At 33.7% G+C, this 26,252-nt stretch overlaps 1 protein-coding gene across 4 annotated transcripts in view; it reads right to left on the bottom strand.

The window, feature by feature from the left end:
* Nucleotides 1-4,634: 4,634 nt before the first annotated feature.
* The window catches only part of LOC145664129 (putative maleylacetoacetate isomerase 2), a 38,739-nt gene continuing 17,121 nt past the window's right edge, over nucleotides 4,635-26,252 (bottom strand). For all 4 annotated transcript variants that reach the window (XM_081730510.1, XM_081730511.1, XM_081730508.1 and 1 more), the window contains exons 4-7: nucleotides 17,633-17,710; nucleotides 16,661-16,787; nucleotides 11,050-11,152; nucleotides 4,635-10,182 (exon numbers count right to left, since the gene is read on the bottom strand). In XM_081730510.1, the coding sequence (XP_081586636.1) occupies nucleotides 10,056-10,182; nucleotides 11,050-11,152; nucleotides 16,661-16,787; nucleotides 17,633-17,710 (435 nt within the window). In that variant the 3' untranslated portion in view covers nucleotides 4,635-10,055. The remainder of the gene's footprint in view (nucleotides 10,183-11,049; nucleotides 11,153-16,660; nucleotides 16,788-17,632; nucleotides 17,711-26,252) is intronic.

Below are 26,252 nucleotides of genomic sequence, written 5' to 3'. Positions count from 1 at the left end.
TAGCTTTGGAAAACTCAAGATTACTAATGAAACTCCAACTGACCAAAGCATTATATATATTTTAAAATTAATATATTAGGATAATGTGTCTGAGGAAGGCTATGTTACATAGCCGAAACTGTTAACACAAATATATAATTTTAAAATATATATACTGCTTTGGTCAATTGTAGTTTTATTGGTAATCTCGAATCAATCGAATGTTTGAATTTATGATTTTCTACAGACATGTCCATTAACTCCACTATATTATTATGTCCCTGTAGAAGACAATGGTTAATAAATCCATGGAATATAATAAAATTACAATTAAAATTAATACTCACTGAAAAAAGCAAAAATTATTTTCCCTTAACCTTCGATGATTTTTTTAACTGGTGTTGCTAGAATGCATGAATTTTCACCCAGATGATATTTTTCTTTTCTAAAGTAAATAATGTTCAGGGAAATGGATATTCCGTATTCAGCTTCACTTCTTGTACCCTATAGTTCTTGGCATTTGCTTTGTACAACAATGCAATTGGGTGCTAGAAATTAACGAGGTTCGATCGTCATTTGTCTGCTTCCGTCTTCAGTATGAGCTTTCGCTATATAGTATTCATTTGTTTATGATGGCATTTTTCTTGAATTAAAAGAAAACAGTTTGTTTACCCTGATAGATGATTCGGAATGTTGATCTAAAAGTTTGTTAGAGGAATTCAATACTTCATATTAGTTCCTATGGAAAAAGGCTAAGTAAATTATTAAGTAGGATAAATATTTTCTCTCTGCCCGATATAAAGAATGTAACAGTTGCGTTGTATGTTTATGTGCTATTTGATCGTGTTGTTTGTGCTCGAGGCTCATATATATCGTCATAGGGTGTATAATTGGGAGAAGCGCTTGAGAACAGGGAATCTAGATTAAATTTTGTGCATAATATTTACATTGAAGGTCAGTGCCTGTAATATTTTCGTGTGTGAGTATTTATATATGTGTATTTTATAGGTGTACTTAGAATAGGTCCTGTAGTAGTAGGTTAGATTAGGTATTGAATAAAATAAATATTGTGTCCCTTGATAATGTTGAATAAAACGTAAGAATGCGGAAAGGGGGCCGAAAGTAGCACTGACATTTACCCTGATTCTCTATAAGCCAAGTAACCCGTACTGTATAGAGCTGTTTCAAGAGCGTAGTATGCGATCGGCAGGTTGTACAATGCAGAGCGGAGGTACTTAATGTTTTAAATTGTTAATGTGCATTTTACAAGCTTTGAATTCCTTCTACATTATTGTCAAGAAAATATTGTCAATAAACAAGTTCAGAATTATTTCGAAAAGAGGACATTCAAAATTAAATCCTGTTTTATTTGAAGTACATGAAACTATTTGGATAAACCTGTTTTGGAAGTTGAAAAGAAATGTAACGTTGCTGTGTATATTATTATTATTATTTGGAGTTTATAATAAATAATTCAGTGGAAGAAACTTTTCATTTCACAAGCAGAACTGTATTCGTATTGCTAGGTAGAGATTTGCTGGTGTTTTAATATATTTTCATTAGGAAGCGGAAGCTAGTGCAAGGGTTATTTCGAATGTAAACAAACCTCATATTTGCGTTGTATGAGAATGGAAACCGTGCTTGGAAAACAGTTTGTGGAATCTTCTTCATGTTAGACAACTTTTGGCTTCAAAATCAATATTTTATTGAATAGTTAATTTTATTTTCGAGCTTACTTTTCTTTTTTTTTTTCTGTGAGCGCTTGCTTAATCTGTAAAGTTGAAGTACTCGCGTTTTGTATCCATGCCTGGCAATTGATTGGGTTCTCAAAACACAGTCAAAGGTCGGAGGTATGCATACGAGCCGTGAGAGTCAACGACCAAGATTGAGTCAAGGCTTTGTCCCGAGTTCGAACCCAGGCTTGTATTTGAGTCTTCCATTCCATATTGCACTGAAGTAGCATATACACGAAGGGCTTGTTCTCTGAACGGGTGTAGGCCTAACCTAGTACAGAGGACTGACCCCTTCGGGTAACTGCTCGTCCATGGTAATGTGGAAAGGTGACATCATCATCCTTATTATCATCAAGTTGCGCAATACAGTAAACAAGTAGTAGTAGTAGTAACAAAAGTCAGAGCAGACAGCCCATAGAGAGTAGTTAGTAATTCACTCGTTTACAAACGAGTGTCGATCTAAAAAGCTAATTATTAATAAGAACTCAATCAATCATATAATTATTTTTTTTTTAATATTGTTTTTATGAAAGTTAAAAAGTGGCTTAGCTGTTCATTCACGCGTTTTCAAGATGAATACTATAGGATTCGTGGACCTAGTTCGACATTGAGATCTAAAGTGTGTTTCCATTAGGAATCGAACCTGGGACTCATACTGAAGGCGACATTAAGCTATGAAGTGCTAGGAAGGACCCATACTATTCCTTTAAACTTACTTTTGTTGATATGGTAAGCTGAATTTTGTAACTCATTTCAATGCCGAACTTCTTTGGAGAATTTAATGTTCTCTGCCGTATTACCCAAATTAATAATTAGTTTTCCCTTTTTGTTAAAAAAAAAAAAAAAAAAAGTTAAAATTGTTCTAAGAGGAATTATTGAAGTTGAGTAAATAATCTATGTATACCGACCATACGAGTTGTTTCATAAATATTTTACAGCAGTTGTTACTACTAGATTATGCCTCCAGTAACACTTACTGCTGTTCAGAGCTTCAATAAATTCTACGCAGATAGTCTTAAAGAACCGAATTGTTGCCCCGCTTAGCATAGTTGTAACACTTTCGCCTTTGATGCGAGTGGTCCCGGATTCTACTACCGGTGGGAACACTCAGTCAGAAAGATGTTAAAGCCATTTTAGGTCAACCATCCAGAGTGAAGTTTTTCCACATTCACACAGACAAATGCCGGGACGATACCTAACAAAGAGCTCAGGTCGCTTCCTTCCGTCTCCACTTCCCCAGTTAATGTGATCGAGTGACGTAATTCCTTATACACGGACTAAAATAGCCATAGATGCTGAAAGCTTAGACACAATTCCCTAAAATAATTGTTGACTCTCTTGAGGGATATTCTCCATCTGCCCAAGTTGCATATAGATATCTGCCATGCGAATACCAGTAACCGGACTTAGAAAAAGGCGGATAATTTAAAGGATCGGCCATTATAATGATACTCTACTGCTAGTCCCTATGGCGGCTACAGTGCCTCAATGTGTATCTATTTGATACACGTGGTCCATCAGTAAACCCTCACTGTGTATCAAAAAGATACACATGGGGCTGAAAGTGTTAAAATACATTTGGGAGTAGTACCAGATAAAAATAAATAATAAAATGGTAACAACTAATTATTTTCGAAAAAGACAATTTCTATTTTTATTGAAAAAAATACAAATACAATTACCAGAATCAGCTTAATTTTTAAAACAATTTAAAAGAAATATGTGACAATGCAATAAGGAGGGGAAAACAAAAATTGAGCAAATTTAATACCGAAGTAATTTTGTGTGTAATATGAAACTAAAAACAATAATCATGAAATTTCTCTCCGCATATAAAAATATTTTTCTTTTGCTACTAAAGTATTACCACGACATATAATTTTCTTTTGGTAATGTTTTACATATCACAAATACTATCCCCTCCCCAAAAAACGCTCATAATTTTCACACTGAACAGTACACACAAAACTTCCCATCAGTTTTCATTTGTACAAATGTGTACTTTACAATGACACACTCGGAACATGGAAATACTAGATTATCACACTCAGTCGTATTTTAAAATGGTATAAAATTTGTATTGTTTCATTCTTTAAAAAATGAATTTAAAAAAAATACATACACATTAAAATTAAGCCAACTTACAGTTTGACTGCTTGTAATAGAGAGCACACTGAAAAATTCCCTGTCAAAACGAAAAGCTTTCTCTTAGTAGGATATTTTTTAAACCCTAGAAAAAGCTCTTTACAATTGAAAGTGGACAATTTTTCATACATATTTGTTATGATTAATTACATTGAAAACCAACTGTGACGTACCAAATATTTTCACTTTCTACAACGAGTGTAGTTTCTTAACCTAAGCTGTATACATATATATAGAAATTCAGTCAACAGCATCTTATTCTTGCATAACTAGAGGTACCTTACTCCATCGCAGAATTGTTTCAATGCGATGTCTTGCTGCAGCAATAAAATATTCAAATTATAGTTACTTTATTTACCAAAAAGTACTTACATAGAATTCTTTTGCAATTTTCCCTCCCTTTCAAGTCCCTCGAGTACTATGTATTATGAAAAACAAAATACTACTACTTCCAAAAAGGATTCTATCCAGTATAAAAGCTAGCCTATTATCACTATGGAAACATTAAGCATACATCTAATGGCAAGTATATGAACGCTGCTCGTGTGGAGCTGTGAATTATTTACATATGAAATGTAAATACTTAAAAAAGGACAAATCGATAAAAAAAATTACATTATCATATTATATAAAGGAACTAATATAATTGATAAATCACACCCAGCAAAATAATATAATAATAAATCCTTTAATATTTTCTTATAATACTCTTTTCTTTTTTGATTACGAATACAACTTCATATTATTCATGCTCAGGTCTTGAGAATCATTTTATTATATGTGTTTAAAGTTACATGTAAAACTACATACGTTCATGTTATTTACGTTCCGTATCACATTAACTACACATTGGCAAAGCAGAAGTAAACCGTAAGCACTAATGCACATATTTTCAAAACCGTATTACAAAATTTTTTTCGCTATTACTACAATAATAATAATAATAATAAAAAAAAAACTTTTCGCATTCGAGTCGTTTATTTCAAACATGCTACTTCTTCAGCATATTCAGTTTACTTCAAAATTCAAGTTTAATTTATTCGAACCTCACAAGCATGATCCTCCCAATTACAATTATTATGTTACTTTAACAATCAAATTCGTTATTGTAGACTATATCGAGATATATCTATTGCTTTTGTTCCATACTAAACTTTTGAACATTCTCACTTCTAGACTGAACTCATACTAACAGTTTCTCAATGCGAGTTCTCAACTTTTTCTCTTCATTTATATATATATATATATACTGGGAACAGAAAAAATGTAAAATGTTAACCGCATTAGACAAAATAACATCGGCAGTGGCGCAAATTAACTTAAGCAATATTACATTGATTTTCAATACATTTTACAAAATATTTTCTTCACGTTATTAATACAACAATGACAAAAAATCTTTTTACTATTCTATTTTACCGTAATTCTGGTTACGAAGGACAACATTAAGAAACTCGTCTTACAAAATATATATTATTCTACACAATATTAACAACGAACTTTGTCGTGCCTTTTGTATTACATTTAATGTAACAAATAAGATTGGGTGGGTACTGTACAGGAAATAAGTTTACAGAAATACATAATTTGCAGTGTCGCATGAAGCCAAGTAACAGAATGTGGTTACCCCAAAGCATGAGAAAGCAACAAATGCAAACTGACATATCTGCTTTCATTCAATAGGAGAGAGTTTTCTATAATTATAAAAAGACTATGTCTTTCTTATTATGATTATTATCATTATTGTTAGAGCCGAGGTTCTGCTTTTACCAGTCATTTGTTCTTAGTACAGAATGGAGGGGACAATTTTGTTCTCTCTCTCTCTCCGTCTCTATGTAGTTTTCAATAATAATAATAATAATAATAATAATAATAATAATAATAGTACAGAATACTATATACCGTAAATCGTCGATGAAAACCATCCTATCTTGATCAACTTGGATGGGTGGACTTTGACAAGCATATATTAAATTTTATAGATTCGCCGAGTCAAAATTGCAATCTGGACTTGAAAATTTTCGAAGAAAACCTTGGTGCGCCTAGTACCGTGTATGTAATATCACTGTATGTACGTCTTTAGGTTCCGAGTTATGGGCCATCAAATTACTTTTTTAGACCCAAGTTATGGGCCATCAAATTTCGATTTTAGACCCAGCCAAATTTTCGAAGAAAACTTCCAGAACAAAAATACGTGGAACAAACATGTTAGGCACTAATCGAGCCATAAGAAAGAAAATAAAAATGATTATTAGCTATGATATAAACGGAGTATATTTAATGTGTTAAAATCAGAGGAGGACTATTTTTTCCGCAATACGGAAACTTACTAGTTTACATTCATTATTACTTATGTTCTTCCAAAAACAAGTTATCGTTATGGATCTTCTCACTTCTAGTTTCATTTTATCTTCACTTTATTGTTAACCCACTCTTTCTAATTTGCATGGAATATGAATAACATCCATATTAGGGACAGAAAATTCATTTCTACGGCCCATGTTTACTAGGCTGCTGTTATGCGTTTCACACAGTTTTAAGTACATGTGCATGTACAAACAACTTAATACAAATCAGAACACTAATAACTAACACTGATATAAATTGGAATTTTCACATAGAATACATTTCTCTTTCGTACTAAGAAAGCAATCCATTTAAGAAATATTACAAATTGTTACAATCTTCTAATGTCAGCAATAATTCTCTGACGCTCAAGATTTTAATACCGTCGTGTGAATAAACAAAAGTAAAGAACTCCAAATGTAGCAAAACTAAGATTATATATCTATAGGAGAATAGCAAAACATTATAACGTACCATTTGTATAGGCAATCAAATTACAACCTCATGAGTTAAATTTAAATTATTTCAGTTCACTGATGAAAACGATATATGCATAGAACCGCTAAATAGGAAAATTTTTAATTAAGTCATTTATGAATGTTTTTCAATAAATACGTCTCAGTGTGACCAACTAAGCGAAAAAACTAAAAATGTCAAAAGTGATATATTGTGTTTTGCTGTCTTCGTAGAGATTCATTCGTAAGTTGTAATTTGCTTGCCTATCTTGTTAACCATTCAAGATAAGAATTAAGTGCAAAACTAATTCTGAGCTTGAAATTAGACGAGGTCGTAGCTTAAAATTTTCATACTCAATAGTTTATTTTTTCTGATAAATTAGAATTTAAATATTGCACATTATTTCGAGAAATTATCATTAATATAGTGTCAAAGATAGCCGACAATATATTTTAATATCACATAAAGATACTTTACAGACATCATTTAATACTCAACAGTGCTTAAAATTTCCAAGAATGAAACAGTACAAAATTGAACCAAAAATCAAACTTTATTTCATTTACAATACCAGTGTGCTAACCACTATGGTACCCAACCCATTCTTTGATCAATACTCTTGATGTTTTTATATTATCATGTAGTCCGAAAATACGAGAACCGACCTCAAGGGCGAAAGGTATGTGGCTGTTCAGGAAGTGGATTGAGTAGCGTAGTGGTTAGCGCAACGGCGCGATTCAGTCTTGCACTTTATTCAATTCGAATTTTCATTTAATTCGCAACTCGTCAAAATAGGGTGTACGGAAAATAGGTTGATTTCTCCCATTTTTTGATTAGAAGAAATTACTGTGAAACGAAAAGAATATTAAACATTACTTTCCCTTCCTTGTAACTTTTCAAAATGTGTCAAGAAATTTTATGCTGCGATTTCATAATGTAAAACATGAATATTAACCATATAGTCAGGTACATCCTACATTTGAATAAATTAATATTTATCTTTACATCATTTCGAGGTTGTCTTTTCTATTTGTAAATAATTGCGTAACTTACTCAACGCGTTCTTTATATACATCCACACGTTGAATCAACATCCAAATTACGAAGTAAGTTAAATAGTTTATTTCGCAGCAACAAATATCTACATAGTCCTGAATTTAACTTTGTTAACCACACTTCTTGTTTCTGTTCAGGGTGCGTACACAACATAATTTCCACGACTTTTCAAAAACTTCCTACAATTTCACCATTACAGATTATTATGGCACGGTACATATTTAGCCTCAATTTATACTCTCATACAGAACATGGAAAAGAATTGCGTTTTGCTGATCTGTATATTCAAAGTTGATTACTATCTCATTTGAGACTTAAGTTTTAAATGAGAAAAACAATTAGATTTGCCAGTGTTTCTACGTGCATGTACGAAAATCTTTATTATAATTTTATATTCCTAAACGAAATGAAGTTTCAACGAAAACAAATCAGTAATTGAGAAAAAAAATGTTTTTTACAGGACGTGTACGAACCCTGCTCTTGAAGTTCGGATTTAAAATAATGTCTGAAAATTAATAAAATATATAAACAAAATGATCCTACAAGAACGCCAGCATGAATAAGAAAATCCATTAAAAAAAATTGTTTAGGCAATTCTAACATATCACAATAAAAGGAACAAGGAATTAAAATATGGAATGTACATTTTAATAAAGTAAAATATTGCCAACTTTATGATGCCTATATATATAATCTAATATCTATAAATAATTAAAATCTATAAATAAGTTTTCCTCATTTTTAATACAATTTGTACCATCAGCATTTTGATATATTTGTTACAATTCGATTACACTATACCTATTATGCGCCAATAATTTTCCCATCTTCTTTTATAACAAGTTTAACTGTTAAAAGATATATCAAAATGAACTAATTCGTTTTAAACACCGTTCCATTTTTATTTTGAGCTGCACTTCACTTCAGCATACTCTAATATAGATCAATAAATTACAGACAAATTTCGTCCCAACTTTTTCGAACATTATATTTCACATTTATCTTCTACGCAGGTACTTTGTCATGAATAGCTATAATCGGCAAAGCCTGTTAATAAGCACATGAAATTATATAATATTTTGAAAGCAATTTCTACTATCATAAATATAAAATTCAACTTAACATAATTTTTATTTGCTGGTGTGTATATGTAAATTCTACTTGTGAATTTTGATCTTGATTAGGACTACAAACAAAAAATTATTTTAAAACTCTAAGCTCCACATATAAGGTTTTTCTTTTAAAAAAATATACATCATTGATCTAGCTAAACTACATATATAAAAAGTAAAAAATATTATTACATATAAGAAAAATAAAAAATTATAAAATCAGATCTGTTACGATAACACAACCTTATTTTATGACAAGTTTTATGAATACAAGATTTGTAACTGTAGTGACATAATCACCTAATTATTTTTACCTTTATTTAGAAAAAAAAAGTTATAGTGTTTTACACCGAATATACGGGACATCCTACAATTGCAAATGGATGTGCCATGGTTTTGATTTTCAGTTATTGAAACAATAAAATAATCTAAAACATAAATATGTTCAAATACTGTGGACACTAAAAAGGTGAAATTGTTTCAGTTAGTTGGATTATGAAGTCAAAAAGTTTTAACTTATTGAAAAGAGAATATCAGCGAAATATCTTCTATCTCCTAGTAGTTTGGTTATTTCTCCTATTCGTGACAAACATTTTATTGTTTCACGTATGCTTTTATTATAAAAAGGTTATTGACATTATTAGCACAGTGAAGTACAAATCTAGTATACAAAAGCGACACACATGTATACATACATATAGAAAGCAAAACAAAACTTCATGAAAGAAAATACATGGAATACATTAGTTTCAGACTTCAAGCTACATTATGTAAGTTTTATATTTACAAAAATATGACACGTGCTGTTATTGTGTTATACACAATAGGAAATATACTAATTGCATAAGCTACTAAAGCGCTTTTAATGAAGCCTATATTTGCTTGCCATTGCTCGTTATCAAAAACTATTCATTACAAATAAAACGAAGAAAATTACCATTACTGGAGTGTCTTATAAATCACAAACTTCGATTATTCACCTCTTGTACTTTCGTTTCTTCTTTCACAGATTCTTGAGAAAGCACGTTCTAACTCGATTATAGAGAATAATTATCATTCCGGGGCTTATATAAGTTATGAATGATTCACTGATTCAGCTGCACATCTGCATTTTTCATTCATTTGTACAATTATAGTTAAAAACAACAGTCTTGGTATTATTTTTCTTTTTCATTCGATTTCTTTTTGATGGCACTCACAATTCTAAAAAGCGCTCTAAAACCGATCCCTATTTAGTCGCTTCCGGCGGACAGTCCGGTTGGCTGGAAGGGTGGGCAGCACGGAAGGCAGGATGATTTTCCAATTCCCTGTCAATGCGAAGGATGGTTGGGAATGGTCTCAAGTCGACATGGAACCTGAAACAAAAGCAATGAACACAGTGAAATGAAGAAAAAACACTCATGTACCGTATTATTTTTCCTTAAGCATATATATAAAGTACTTATACAAACATGGATCATCATACAAACATGGCTTACTAATAATCCTCACAATAGCATGAATAATATACGTTACTTTTCTTTAATAATGGAGGAGAATCCTCACCGTTGGTTAGTGGATAGTGTTCGCCCTTGGTGCATGTAGTCTCGATGGAAGATCATTGAACGCATTAAGGTGTTCTTTACCTATAATTACTGAGCAATGCAGGGGGTAGGAACTTATTTACGATAAAGAAAAAATGAACTGTTATTTTGACGAAATTAATAATAATAATAATAAAATAGACTAAGTCCTTTTTCTGCAGAACACTTTTATTTTTAACGTGGAATCTGATGAAATATTATCTGGAACTATATGCACAGAAAGCAACGACTAACAACTTCGTTACTCGGAAGTCTTGATTTTGAAGGAGCTGGAGTTAACCCTAACATTTAAAATCTATTAATTAATATAGTAGTTTTTATCCTACTAGATACACACAATTTTAAAATACCGTATTACTACAGTTTTCAGTTTAACTGGAAGACTTCTTGAACGTACTTTGCACTACATCCGAAGTTAAAAGTCGAAAGTTTTGAAAAGGTGAATCCTCCTTTAAAAAAAAAAAAAATATAAAAAATAAAAACTAACTTAAAACTACCACTTTCTTAAACTAACAGATCAAATGTAAACCTTGTTATTAGAAATCATAGTAAAGAAAGTATAATTGTCTTCTAGTGTTAAAATTGTGTTTTGTCAGTAATTCTATATTATCGTTCATTAACTGGATCGAAGTTACTTACCTTCGAGCATTGAAAACTTGCGGAACAAGACAACAATCTGCCAACGTTATTTCGTCTCCAACGCAGTATTTGCCAGCGCAAGATGAAAGCAGCTTTTCAACAGCTGAAAGAATACTCATACTATTAATTATTACCTACTTAGTATACAAATAATTTACTTATTGTACGAAATTCACTATACATCCACGTAAGTACACCTCATTGGAACAATGATATTCCGAAGAGGGTAACAAAACTAATTACTTAGAAGAAAATAATGTTCACACTACTTAGTTGCATGAAGAAAAAACACTAATAAGGCGATGTGGCGAGAAAGTTATATAAAAAATATAACTTCTATCTCACAACCTGCTAATGAAATTGGTTTTCTAGTATTTCGTCCGTAGGTGTATGTGTCCGTATATATACATAATTACCAGTCCTATATACTAGCATCAATGTACAAACCTAGTAATTGTCGCTTAAGGTATTTTTCTCTACAAAATAAATTTTACATTGGCTTAATGAACTTCTCGTATTTGTAGAGGGTTTTAGATTACGTGTTTATGCTATTTTTCGAATTTTGAACGATTAATTTGGAAACAACGAGAAGGTTATCCACTAGGAGCCCTTATCTGTTTTTTTTTTCGTCAATATTCAAGTTTCTAAAAAATTTTAAGGGTATGATGTCTCCACATTTCCATCCGTAATCCTAAATTACCTGTTAAAATGATAGGACGAGCAGCAGTGCCACACGTACAGCACGTAAAGAACTTTGGTTTGATGGCGTGATATTTTTTCAATATTGAAATCAGAGTGACAGTAGACTTCTATCGAAGTTTAATAGAGATGGTAGTGGAAGTGCAATACTTGAGATGCTTAATTGATTACTGAAAACTGCTTCTCGGTATCTACTCCAGTTTTTATTCTATGGGGGTTCAAAGTTAAAACCCGAAGAGGTTGAGTTCTACCACTTCCAGTTTTAGTACCGAGATTATAATGAAGATAAAATGCATTTTTGGGACGCTTAATTGATTGCAGAAAACAGCTTCTCGCTACCTATTACAGGTTTTACTCTAACAATCAACATTAAAGCCGAAAGTAGTTGATTTTTGCAACTTCAGGCTTGAATAGAGTTAAGATATTTTATATGTTCTTGAAACGCTCAGTCAATTAAAAAAAAAAACTCCTCATTACCTCTTATTGTTTTTGCTTTATGTATATTACTGAAAACCGGAAGTTGTAGTGAATTTCTACCACTTCCTGTTTTAGTAGAGTTAAAATGGGATGAAATTTATCCTTGGGACGCTTAATTGATTGTAGAAAACTGCTTCTCAGTATCTATTACAGTTTATACTACACAGTGATCATCGCAAAAATCCGAAATGGTAGATTTCTACCACATCCGGTTTGAATATCGCTCTAAAAATGCCACCTTTTGATCCTCAACATCCTGACCAAATTGGGTGGTTATCAATCAAGTAGTTCTTGAGATTTTTTTGTCCCCCAGACGGACGGATACACAGATAGCGTAAACATATAAACGAATTTGGGTAAACTGAACTCCTTAAGCATGAAGTTGTGAAAAAGTACTTAAGGCATTGGTGTGACCCTAAGGATGAGTGTCCAAGTGTCACACTCAAAATATTGGAGTAAAGATTAACGAGGAACGTTATTAGATAAGTAATTTAAGCATTACATGTTCCATATGCTGGATTAAGTAATTCAGAAGAGTAGTTTAGAGATAAACTGCAAAAAGAGTATTTCAGAGAGAGAGAGCTATAATGTTTCTTGAAATTATGTGTCTACACCATTTCTGGGAGTGATCAATTTAGGTAAGTTCTGACTTGAAAATGTCATTAAGGCCAACTTTTAAAGAACTCGAAACTCCAGCAAATTCGAACTTGCATATCTTGCAAACACTTGCAATTAATTCAATCGAAGAAAGGCATTTCTGCTAGTCTTCACATTATAGTTTCGGTAACAAGCTTGCTTATTGGCTGACAATATAGTTTGAAGTGTAATTCTGCCTTTTAAAGCAAGATGGCGTCCGCATATTGGACTTGGTGAAAATGTTGACCAAGAGAAATCTAATTTAGCAACGTAAGGTTTTGACTGCGTTTGTGTGAAAAATTGTTCTATGTTCACTTTGTAATACATTTTACGAGCAGGCACACATTTCTTACCTTGAAAAGACATACAATTAAGTCATGGTTCCATTTAAAATACCAATGTGTGATTTGTCCCGTTCGGTCACAAATTATTAAAAATTTCAAACAGTTTTGAACGTATTTATATTTAGAATACAATATAACAGATGGTAAGCAACCACGAATGGACAAGATTCACGAGATGTTCCACTTTTGGTGTATGTTTTTAAAACCGCCACAATCATGAACTGAAAATCTGTCCTGTTCCGTCATGGAAACAACGGATTAACGCGTCACGAACAAAAGTGATAGAAAAATGGTTAACACATCGTAATTCGGATTGGTATTCTATGAGAAACACTATCGGAAGATAAGGGAACAACCTGATCTACATTTTAGTGCAAGGCTATATTTTGCAATGCAATAGAACACAACATTTCTCTTATTGCTATGGAAAAGAAACAGTCAATTAGTGAAATTTATATTTGATGATTTTCCAGCACAGTGTGTGCTTCTCTAACAAGAATACAATGCTGAGTCCGAAAGTGGTAAGGTTAGTAGTGGTTGACATTGTACACTACGGTCGGCGTATTATGATCTCTTGAAAGTTATTGAATATCTCCTTCCATTTTGCGTATATACCCCTTTAAATTAAACTGACGTTTGTGATATTTTGAGTAGAGTGAAAGACGGGAATCTAGTAAGTGCTTTCGGGATTCTAGTAAGCAAAATTCCTCCCTTTTTGAACCACAGTTTCCTAATAAAGACGCAGAACAGATACTTCTTGGAGAAAAAAAAAAATACAGTTAATGGGGAACAGATCGTTCTCAAATTGATTTTGCAGAAAACTACAGTGTTTGACATCAAGACGAAATTCAGGCTGCATACTGGAGAACCCAACAGGTTACCATATTTACTGCTGTAGCATGGATATCTCCAGAACTTACGCCATTGTAAATGACGAACTGACTCATGATAAGTATGCTGTTAATGTTTTCTTGAAGGTGTTACTAGGATTAATTAAAGAACGATGTTCATCAGTAAAGAGCATTAATAATTTCTCTGATGGAGCAATCAGCAAGTTTAAACAGCGGTTCATTTTGTGTAATACAACACTTCTTCAGAAGCAGTTTCAAGTTGCTCTGACGTGGAATTTCTTGGCTACTAGTCATGAAAAGGGAAGTGTAGGTGGAATAAGCGGTGAATTAAAACGTCTTGTGTGGAACGCAGTGTTAGGCAGCAGATTTAATGTCGATGACGCAAGGACATTTTATGCATGTGCATCTGCAGTGTCAAAATCAACGACAGTTCTGTTTTGTCCGAGAGAAAAGGTGCTTAAGGAGAAAAGAGAATTTGGCATGTGCTTGCAGGACATCCAGGCAATTCCAGGAACACACACAACCCACTATGTTGAAGCAGTGTCACCATATGTAGTGTGTTATACGACAAGTTCGCCGTTTGAAGTTAAATTCATTGATCATACAGAATCACGGCTTCAAGTAGAGACTGTTGTTGTTCAAGTCGCTGGTAAGAAGTCTGTTAAACAATTCATCGGACAAATCGTTTTAACGGATGCAGCAGAAAGCGAGGTGTCGTTCATGAGAAAACCTACCGACACTGGAGATTCTAAGTTTGTTTATAAAGGGAACGATACTTTTCGGATACCGAACACCGATATTTTAAAATATCTTCCGAGCCCTGACATCGACGGTCGTGAAAGATACATTTTTCCGTGAAGCAGATGTAACATCCATAGAATAAGTTCTTCAATTGTGCACATGAGTATTCGGCCAGCTTTGCATTAGTTGTCAGTCTTTCATTTCATATTAGTTCAATATATTTCATTTCATTGTAGTATATCATATACTACATATTCTTTATCATACATTGTATTAGTATATTCTAGTTCCGTTTAATATTAGTATTTTAGTAAAAAACATACGTTTGAAACCGATTAATTGTCTCGTATTTTATTGTTCCCAGAGGTGTTCCTTTCCGTCACATTCTATGTCCCGTTCCGTCACGAATATAATTCACGGTGTTACCCAAACTAACCAATTGTCAGCACTGAAGCCGCACTATTTTGAAGGCGATAAGGTTATGGGAAAGAGTGCTTCGGTTACTTCACAGAAATGTCAACCCAGATCCCCTCATCCGGAACTGCTTTAATGGTCCCAGTCCCGTTCCGTCACAAGTACTTAAATTGATCTATGATAATAGTGTGTGTCTCATTACATATATTCTGGCATAGAAATACAAAGTACACTTCGCTCTTTTATTTCAAAAGCAGTCAGGGATTTGCGTTGCTCATTGTTGATTGTACCAAGCAAACGACGTTGTGAAAATGTGTTCAAATGTCCCGCTCCGTCACATGGAATGACCCATATATATATATATATATATATATATATATATATATATATAATACAAAAAACAAATACATTATAAACGCTTCTGAGAAACGCTAAGTCAGATAAAGGGTGGGGAAGGGGAAAAAGAAAAGAAAAATAAAATAGCGAAGTAGCTGTGAAACTTTCAACTGAGGATAGGACCTCTGTATTGCAAAATGGCGCGATCGTGTACACTTAAAAGCAACTTAGTTTTTTTTTCTTTCTTTTTTTTTTTCTCTTTCTAGCCCTTCCTATCGTGTGAAACGATAGTGAAAAACTTCATCTTTTGTAATATGTGGTAATATTTTTGCTACTTTCGGGTAAGTAATTTCTTCAAAGAATTTCATGATTTTTTTTTCACTCCAACTGCCTTTAAAAAAAAAGACCACCATCTTTTTTATATCAAATTACAGAACATTACATTACCTTCCAAACTAGGTATTATTTATTGCGCTCGGAAACTTGTGAAAACAGTGGTATATTATTATTAATAATAACTGCAATTTAACGAAAACTGCCACGGTCTCCATATGCTTAGGAATACGAACTTTCCAAGAAATAAAATACTTGTTGGAAAAGTAATTGGTAGAAAATAGGAAGAAAAAACCTACACTTCGAGAAAAAACCTACATACACTAATTTATTACAGTATACATACAAAAATAAATGAGTATATAGATAATGAAACAAGAAATGAGATCTTTCAGTTTAACTTCAACGATTATGCCTGTTATGCTAAGGGAGACGGATGATGGAAGATGAATGATGGCAAGTGAATGATGGAAGAATTGATGGAGTGGGAATATGGAAGGAAACGGGAGTACCCCGAGAAATTCCACGGACATTATGTTCTCCACAAAACTTACTTGGCTGTGCATCGAACCAGGGACCTCACACACCAGAAATAACTGCTCTACCACTTAGCCACCGTGCATCCCATAAAGGAAATAAAAGAAACTATACAAAGTAGTATACCAGAGCAAATACTGAGCTTACGAGACCAGAAACCACTAATATATTTAGGTATCTATCAATTAAAATAATGCTATAAATAGATACATTACACAATAATAAAATAAAGACTGCATTTACCTCTGAAGCCTCTGTTTATCCAGTGTTGTGCCCATTCTTTCTTTTTCTCCTCGCCTACATAAATGAGTACAATTTGATTCTGGAGGGGCTGAATTCCTGATGCTATCACTTCGCAAATCTCTCTCACCTGTGGAAGACAAAACACTTGAAATTAATTACTTAATTTGCAACGCAGCAAGAGTTTATTAAACAATAATGCACTTCTATGTAGAAATATTATATCATTGCACACAATGTTGTTTAGACAAATTGAATCATTCTGAAATCCTGCAAAATTGCAATTGAACCATCAGAATTATAGCTTGCCTGGTATGATATCCAATTTTTAATAGGATAATCGAAATTGATGTTCAAACTTTTCTTGGGAACCACCTTGTGTTATCAAGGAGCAAAAAGATAAACTGAAGCATTAAAAAAATTAGTACATGACAAATGTAATCGTCAACAACATTTCAACTAATTGCGCCGTATGTAATGCAAGCCAGTAGAAAAGCGTACTATGTTAAGAAGTGTTGATTTTACCATCTTACCCTTGACTGATTTTAATCTCAACAGAAATAATTTTTAATCCTGAAACTAGTACATGTTTAAGAAACCTGGGTTTTAATTTAACGAAAGTACCCAGACGCATTTTCTTTAATGTAGGGGACGAATATGCGTCCTTCCTACGAATTTAACCACGAATTTCGAATTCACAGCGCAAAGCAAGCCGGGAACGTTAAATTTGAAACTATTCGTCCTAATCTTAACTCGGGTTCTTTTTTATTCCCTAATGACTTTAACAAAAGAAATAATACATTTTAAATTAAGAGAAATATAAGCACGTGCCAGTATGCCCAGAAAAATGATGGAATAAGAGAAAAATCTGGCTGCGCCAATTAATAGAACAGTTACACAGGAAACAGGTTTCGAATTCTCGCCACTTTAGCGGTCAGACTTTTCTGTTATTCCGTTAAATATAGCATAGTTTACCTTCGCTCGTTTATGAACATCCTGAGGTAACAGAGGCCTATGTGGTCTTGTTTCTTCGAGGTAATGCATTATGTTCAGCTGAAAAATATAACAAGCAAAATATATTTTAATGTATTTCATACACTCAATATATATATATACAAATATATATTACATATAGATATTTCAAAGAGAAAAAAATGCTATAGTTATTGATTACCGACATCTAATTTTACAAGAACTCTGAGAAAACGAAACATCACTGTCAACTGTTTCAAATTTCAACTGAAAATTTTTACTACTAAATATATAGTCAACGGTGAAACAGAAAATACTAGTTATCAAAATGAAGACACCTATAGTTTGCAACGTGTAGAAAGTGTGAATTGGTAATACTGAAGACGAATGTACAGAGCCTGGCGATTGTTAGCTGTGTGTCAGGTGATCATTTGCAGTACACCAGACCTGGTAAAACGGAGGCGTATGTTGATGCAAAATAGAAGATCTCTCTCGAGTTTCAAGCGCAAAGTACACACTTTGAGCATACAAGCTCGAAGTATACACTTCTTCAAATTAACTTTTGATCCGCACTTCGTTCTAGCACCTCATCGTGGCAAAACATGAAACTAATAATAAACGAAAGGAGAATTTTGAGTGCTTATAAAAAATATTTTAATATACCAATATTTTCATAATAACTTTCCGACAGGGTTTTGTTTAAAACAAGTGATTAAAACTTGTTTTAAACAATTGGTTTTGTTTAAATCAAATTTTATGTGTTTAAACATTTTGTTTTAAACACGTATTTTTTAAGACTTGTTTTAAACATTTTTATTTTTGAAAAAAAAAAAAAAAAAAAACTGCCAGAGAAAGAAAATTGTCAAAAAGTGCTACCCATTCAGAAGACTATTTTCTTCTCATGTGAATGTTTTGACTTCTCGTGGCTACAGCAGGTCAATGTGGTAATCTAGTTTATTTTGTCTCATTTTCTCCTTGTTTTTAACGTTCGTTGTACTGTTTAACCCTACAACGGCCAACCTATTTTCCTTACATAAACAGCCAAGGTGAGTCCAATGGACTCACACTGTTGATATCGTGTTGTCAGATCTAATATTGTGTTATTGAGTGCAATTTCGTATAATATTTTAAGTGTTTCCGTCGGAACATGCAAGTATAACACCCAGGTATTCTTAGGCCCGTTACACAGTCACGCGGAGCTCCGCGCGCGGAGTCCCGCGTGGCAAGATTGTTCTATTGATTCTTATGGGTGCATACATAGTCACGCGGAGGCCTCCGCGCGCGGAGCAGCCTCCGCGTGGCCCTATCCGCGCTCCGCGAGGCAGATAAGGCCATTGAGCAAATGGGTGCTTACATAGTCAAGCGGAACTCCGCGCGCGGAGCAGCCACTTCTCTTTAAAATTTAAAAAGAAACGTGAATGGTAGCAAAAGCAAAATGCAAATTGATCCAGATTTCTTTTCTCATTTTTGATAGTGAGTTGCTAAATAATATTTTATACTGTTCTATAATACTATTTTCATATTGTTTAGTGTTATTTTTAATTTAGCTATATTGTCTTCGTTTAATTGGAACTTTCAATTAATGTCTTTGCTTAATTGGAACTGTACATGTGGTGCCTCTAATATACCACTGTTAACAGTACGTGACTATTGTAATTTTTGGACTTTCTTTCAACAAATTTCAGTTTCAGTTTCAATTATCACGGAGGTTAAATTAACACCATGTTAATGGGATCCCTCTTGTGAGGAACACAAAAAGCGTGACATTCGTGAACAGGCATGGAACGAGATATGTAAAAGATTTTTTTGTAAAAATGAAGGTATGGACAATGAAAAAAGATAAATTTAGGCAAATAATTTATCTCTACTATTAAATAGTTGATTGGATGTGAAGTTCTAACCAAATGTACAAACATAGGTTATTTTCATTTGTTAAAAAACAGTATCTGTTAAGTGCTGTATTTTAAGAGCGTGCATATGAATTTTATTTAAATCGCATTTTTATAATTTCGATGGATTTTTTTTTTTTTAATTAGGTCATCGAACGACTGAATTGACGCACGGAAATTATTGAAGTACTTCTCGTCTTCTCGCAAATCTATATACACAGACGTAAAGCTCCCTTCAAACTTCTTTGAGAAACTAAGGGATGAATCTTGAGACATTTATTTTTCTGTGTTCTTCGTTTCCTCTTCTTACAGAAATATTAAGATGCCACTATTGTCGTTTCGAACTTTTTATGTTGACTCGCAACACTGACTGAGAAGAATTCTGTATATAACTACGTGACGCGTAGCGCGTAGCTACGGATGACTGTGTAAGCACACACGCGTAGTGCGGAGGGCGGAAGACGGGACGCGGAGCGCGGAGCTCTGCTTGACTGTGTAACGGGCCTTATAGTGTTTACAAGCTCGTCAGTGTTGCCATCCGATGTAAAATATTCGTTGAAATTAAAATGATTTCTCTTGTATTGTTTAAAAGGTAGTGTAATTATAAATTTTAGTAGAAACAATATAAGTAATGCAATTGAAGGGGTGGATTCCAAAAGAACCTGAGTCAATTTTTGTCAATTTTGAGTTATTGGTTCTATTAAGTTCCATTTCAGCATCTTCGTATATTGAACAGGCTTTCATGCCAAAACTAGACAAATCAAATTTGTTGTAGGCAAAAGAAAACTAGTTATTGTCCAAAATGTCCTTAGTCAACAGCATTCTCTGAAGTTATTTTGTGACTTATGTCTACAAAAAACTTATAAAACTCTTGCTATAGATTATAATTTCACCGTTATCTTACGAAACGTAGAGTATTAACATTTTCTTTTATGTAGATTACTTTTCTTTCACAGAAATAGAATGACGGAAACTCACACAAAATATCGTCTCCTGAAAAGCTTACTTTCTTGAATTAGGCTCTTTTGGAATTGAGCTCTTCAAATGCTGGTTTGGAATGTTCTCGTAATTTCCTAGAACTACTGAAGAACATGCTTTGTTTTACTTATTTGTTGATTTGCATTTTTTGCAGTATCTAAGAACAAGCGAAGTTTCAGAACACACATGGTTTTGACAGGTCCTGCATATTTGTCTTTGCAATTATCCTTTTCGCGCATCACACAAGTAAAAAATCTTTTCTTCTTTCTTTCTCCAACCTTATGTTGGTAACATGCATTAGCCTATATCACTAGTTTTGAACTCGACCGGCACAGACTGGTTTGATTTGTCAAGACCTGCAGCACGTCTGTTGCCATTATGTGGCTAGATGAGACTTTCTGCTATTGCAGTAAGAATATCCTTTCTGGAAGTCTTCCGATCAGGATGTAATGTACTCCAGGCAAATAGGCTGCAACAGTGCATACGTCAAGCATATTCATAAAAAATAAATGGTCATATATATTAGTCTTTCTTTGCCATGGATATTTATGGACCAATTGGTCTCTTCCTTCCTTCAGTTTGGTAAGAATTCGGGTGGAACGAACGTCTTTTGTTTTTCACTGTTCCCACTAGTGTAAGACAATTGTGAAGCCGTGTCTTTGCGAGATCAAAATGTGTGAAATAATTATCGCATGTGATAATTTTTTACTCCCAGAGTAATACTCCGCCAAATGCAAGACCACATTTTGTCCCAAGTTTTTGGTTGTTATTTTCTTTCCTAACAAGGTGTACCATACAAATGGATAGTGTGTTTGGAATCTGCTATTCATCATGCCTTTATCCCACAGTTACCTGGTTTCAACGGCATATATTGCGTAAATAGACATCTACCTGCGAATGGAACAAGCTGTTCGTCAACATTTAAATTTTCCCCAGGGTCATAGTGGATTTTCAAGCATTGGTTAATTCTTTTTCAAACTTCACGTATTGACGTCAGTTTATCTTTATTTCTTCTGTCACTTCTTGTTGTTTTGTCATCAAACTGGATAAATATGTGCAAATACTTGAACCTGTTTTTATTCATCGCACCGCGAAATATTGGTGGTCCATACTTTTTGTCCCATAGCAGTTCTGTGTTCAGATCTTTGGCTTTGAGACGGCCAGTAGCATACAAAGGTCCAACTAAATACTTAATTTCTCTCTCATCGACCAGCTTCCACTGATCCTGCATGTTGCTTCTTCATGGATATACCGAACACATCTTCACACATCGTCTTGAATAAATAACGTCTAAGGGATCTTCTATTATTTTATTTGGAAAAAAGGAACCTTATTTACTCCCCCTGATGATGTTCTGAGATTTCGTCTTCTGTGGTCAAGGAGGTTCAGAATATCATGTGGTTCCGTCCTTTGCATATAAAATCTTTTTATTACTTTGGCACCGACTTCCAACATCTTCAATCTCAGAATTACTAATCGTATCAGAAACTCCTAATGCTTCACTTTCCCAATCATTTCCGCTATCTTCAAGTTCACTGCGCATAATGTTTTCGTCTTCATCCCCAACAACTGGCGATTTTCTTATACAATATTTGAAGAAGCAACCATTTTTACACTTTCATTAGCACTAACATACACTAACAGTTCCACAGCGTGCACCACAAAAAAATCAATTGATACAAATGTGCCACATAATTAATAATTTAAAGACAATTACCTATATTACCGCTGGGAACCCAAATATATGAAGCAATTTAGTAATGAGTCCATTGGACTCATGTTGGCCTTTTATGTTACGAAATTAGAAATATATATTTTTAAAACCTATCCTAATGTATATTTTTTCAATTCCAAATCGTATTCACACTTTACATTACCTACCCATAGCATATCTATAAAGATACATCTATTGAGAAATAAATAAATTGGAGCTGGATAAAAATTATACGCGATGAGTCCATTGGACTCACGTTGGCTGTTTAAGGGTTAAATGCTTGTAAGTTAACTTCCGAGAAAGTATCATAGTCGAAGGTTGGACTACTTGTAGAACTGATATTAAAAAGTAAATAAATTATCATGGAAACAAGTTTTTGTGGTATATTCAGAAAACAAAGGATTCTTTGCTAAATTGCGGTTCTGAAATTAAAATATCGCAGGCATTCGTTGATATAGTAGTCTACATTTTGGTTCTCATCATGTACATTCGCGAAGTGTCCCCTCGAGATTCGTGTAAAATTGGTTCAAATGCAAAGTTCTCTCCTTTCTAATGTGTATTGTACTAAGTTTAGCTGCCCATGCCGGTAATTGGCATATTTATGGGCCTTCATATATCCGGAATTCAATCATACACTACTATAACGCTCGGACACAAAATTGCTTTTAGTTTCTTTAGATGTCACTGGACATGAATATGGGCATATGCAAAACAAATTGGATCAAGTACTGCTTCTGACACATGTCACCCGCCCCGGCCGCCATCTTAGATCCACCATATTAGATTTTACTTTCCCTTTTTCAAATGGAAATAGGTGCAAATGTTACATCGGATATTTACAATTTTTCTGGGAAATTCACTGGTGTAGTGTATTTTACCGTAGCTTGTACCATTTGGAAGGTATTACATATTTATTCCCTCCAGGCACTTCGCGAATAGACATTGCAGATTAATATCAGTTAAACTTACGGTTTAGATGTTGACGAATCAAAACAATTCTAACTGGAAAACTCCTTACAACATAGGTGTCATAATCTTATTACATCTCCGTGAGTGATTGTTATTACTTCCATGTTATATTATAATAAGGAAGTATTGTATTACGGTCAAAATGCCTAGTGTAGATCCAGATACATCCAGATTTGGGTGAATACCTATCATTTCCGTATTGACATCTGTGTGTCTGCTGCTTGACATTTAATAGTATATACAAGCTACGGTAAAACTCAGTACACCAATGAAATTCCGAGAAAAGTTTACATTAATTTGATGTATCATTTGTACCTATTGCCATTTGAAAAACCGAAAGTTAAATCTAAGATGGCGGCCAAGGTGGGTAACATATGTCAGAGAAGCAATATTTGATTCAATTTGTTCTGTTTTTGCCCATATTCATGTCCAGTGACATTTAAAGAAACTAAAAGCAACTTTGTGTCCGAGTGTTATAGTAGTGTATGATTGAATTCCGGATATATGAAGGCCCATAAATATGGAAATTACCAGTATGGGCCGCTTAAATTAGTACAATACACAATGGGCCACTTCGCGAATGTACCTTGTCAGCCTCCGTACAACTTGAAATCGTTTAACATTAGTTTTACGGGAAGAAAAAACGACATCATTTGGAACAACTTTCCAGTTTCGATCATCTGTATTTCCTCATTATTTAGGTGTAAGGATCTCAAACTTGTTTTGTTGGACCTTGCTTATCGAAAGGTTTCTAAAGCTGCCTTACTGCCCCCAAAATCTGAAAATCAGGGTGGGGGGGCAGATGCCCTCCTTCCCCACTGACGCCCCTATCTAGCGGCTGTCATGTGAAACTATCCCACAGCTTTTCACGGTGGTTTTAGTTATATTTATTGTGGACTCTTGACTGCGAAGATATTACATTTGGAAATAGAATTCATTTGCTGAGCAAACCTGAACCTTATCGAAAATGGACTTGGATCCACTGTGCTCTGAACGCCCCAAATATTACCTTTCTTCAATGAATTATTGACTTAAAAAACAACCGATTACATAGGCTTGCAGAGAATATTCTACAGTTAACACAACATGAAGTGTGCTTCAAACTACCATTACTTTTCAAAAATTTATTACTTTGAGATAATTTTATTAACATGAGTGTTCTGAAATAGTAATCAAATTTTTGCAACTAAAAATCATACTCGCCTCCACGAAACGGATCATAGCCCCTAAGAGCATAACTAGGAAACTTTCAGAAGCAGTAACTTCGAAATGACTTGTTTTAAGGCTAAACTAACGGCACAAGCGTATTTCTGGTAAAGTCCTAGTCTTAAAACATGTAACATGACTCCATTTATATTTGACATTTTGAATTCCAATCAAAGATGACAGCCATGATGCTTGATAACACCATCTGATGTGTCAGACCACTTAAAAGTTTCATTATTCTCCCTCAACCCGTCTAAAAAGCTAATTAGGAAGTACTTCTGAGGGTCATTGGCAAGAGGATGTAATAAAAAGGGGTCAGGATATGAAATAAGTAGAGAATTACTAATCTATACTGAAATATTCTGTACCCAGCACAGTGTTATTAGCCAGGATAAAATAAATGCAATGTCGGTTGCAAGTAAAGAGCAAAAAGTCCTAAGAAATAAGTTATTACATGATTTTGAAACGTGTTAAAAACATTTTGAACATCCTTTTCATGTTTTAAACACATGTTTTGTTCTTTTTCAAATAAAATTGTATTTTTTCCAACCCTGCTTTCTGGTAATACTAAAGATAAAACTATCGTACAAATTGACAATATGGAGCAACCGTAAAATTACTTATAAATTTTGTGTTTTTTGTGTGTGTGCTAACGGCTTCTGAGCGTGTATTTGATGGCCCCATTTACAAATATTTATCATTTCGCATCTCCCACGCGCAGATTAACAAGAGTGGAGCAATGACTATATACACATTGTGTGAAAAATAAACTTATAATAGGAGCGCAAAATAAAACCCACCAACTATTGGCGACTTTCCATTTTATTAAGGTGTGCCTGCACGAGAAAGAAGCACTGAGTGTTAGGGCGCAGAGGGAACTGCTGCGGGTGCTATTTACAAGCAATGTGACTTAACTTCGTAGTCTGTAAAAGTTACTTAGAAAGTTCATCGCGAGCGAAGGCAGGCAACTAGCATTAGAATACCGAAGGTACTGAGAGGTGCGATAGCATTTTACAGTGAATGTGGCACAAGCTACTGTAGACAGTGCATAATGTGTAAGGTCTTTTAACTGCTTTCTATACGGCGGATTACACGGACACTTGCCTTAACTGTTTTATTTCTATCCCATTTCGCTAATTTTTAAACTCCTTTTTGAATCTGTAGATTTTACTCGTAAATCTTCGAAATAGTGTCTCCTTGTTGGTAATCTGAAACAAACGTTATTACCTGGTAACGATAAGGATGAAAGTGATGCGGCTGAACAATATGAGGACAAAAATTTGCAAAATTTAAGGGTACAATCTATTGTTACTATAAAAGATCAATGTATAGGGATCAAATATATGCTGACCGAATACCACTAATTAAATGGAATCTCCTTACACTGTATACACAATTCAATACCTTACATGCACTTCTTTATAATATTGTTAGCCAGACCAAGGGAAGCGCACGACTGCGCCTTTGGCGCCTTACATTTCTTGGTACAACTATTTCTTCTTCCTTATGCTCCCAACTGCGAAAATAGTTACCTCAGTTTACGAAAGAAATTCACTCGTTCCAGTATCAGCATAAACAAATATCGCTAATATAGTAAGAATTTTATGAAAACTGGGAGGAGATTGTATGAAAATTTCCATTTGTATGTTATGAAATGTCTCTCATATTATTCAACTACATGAAAAGGATTATCATCATCGTTGCCTAATGGTTGTAATAATGTGATTATAAGAATTAAGAAAAATTCGGGAAAAGTTTGCTTAAGGTACAGAAAGAAAGCTTTTCGGCAATATTTCACATTTGATCAAACCTCCAAAACGTACAGTAATTGATATATTGCGGTCCCTGACACACCAAGTGCAAGGGA

This window comes from Thermobia domestica, chromosome 11 (assembly GCF_964235325.1).
Source record: "Thermobia domestica chromosome 11, izTheDome1.hap1.1, whole genome shotgun sequence".
NCBI lineage: Eukaryota > Metazoa > Arthropoda > Insecta > Zygentoma > Lepismatidae > Thermobia > Thermobia domestica.
This window is presented reverse-complemented; position numbering and strand designations above follow the sequence as displayed.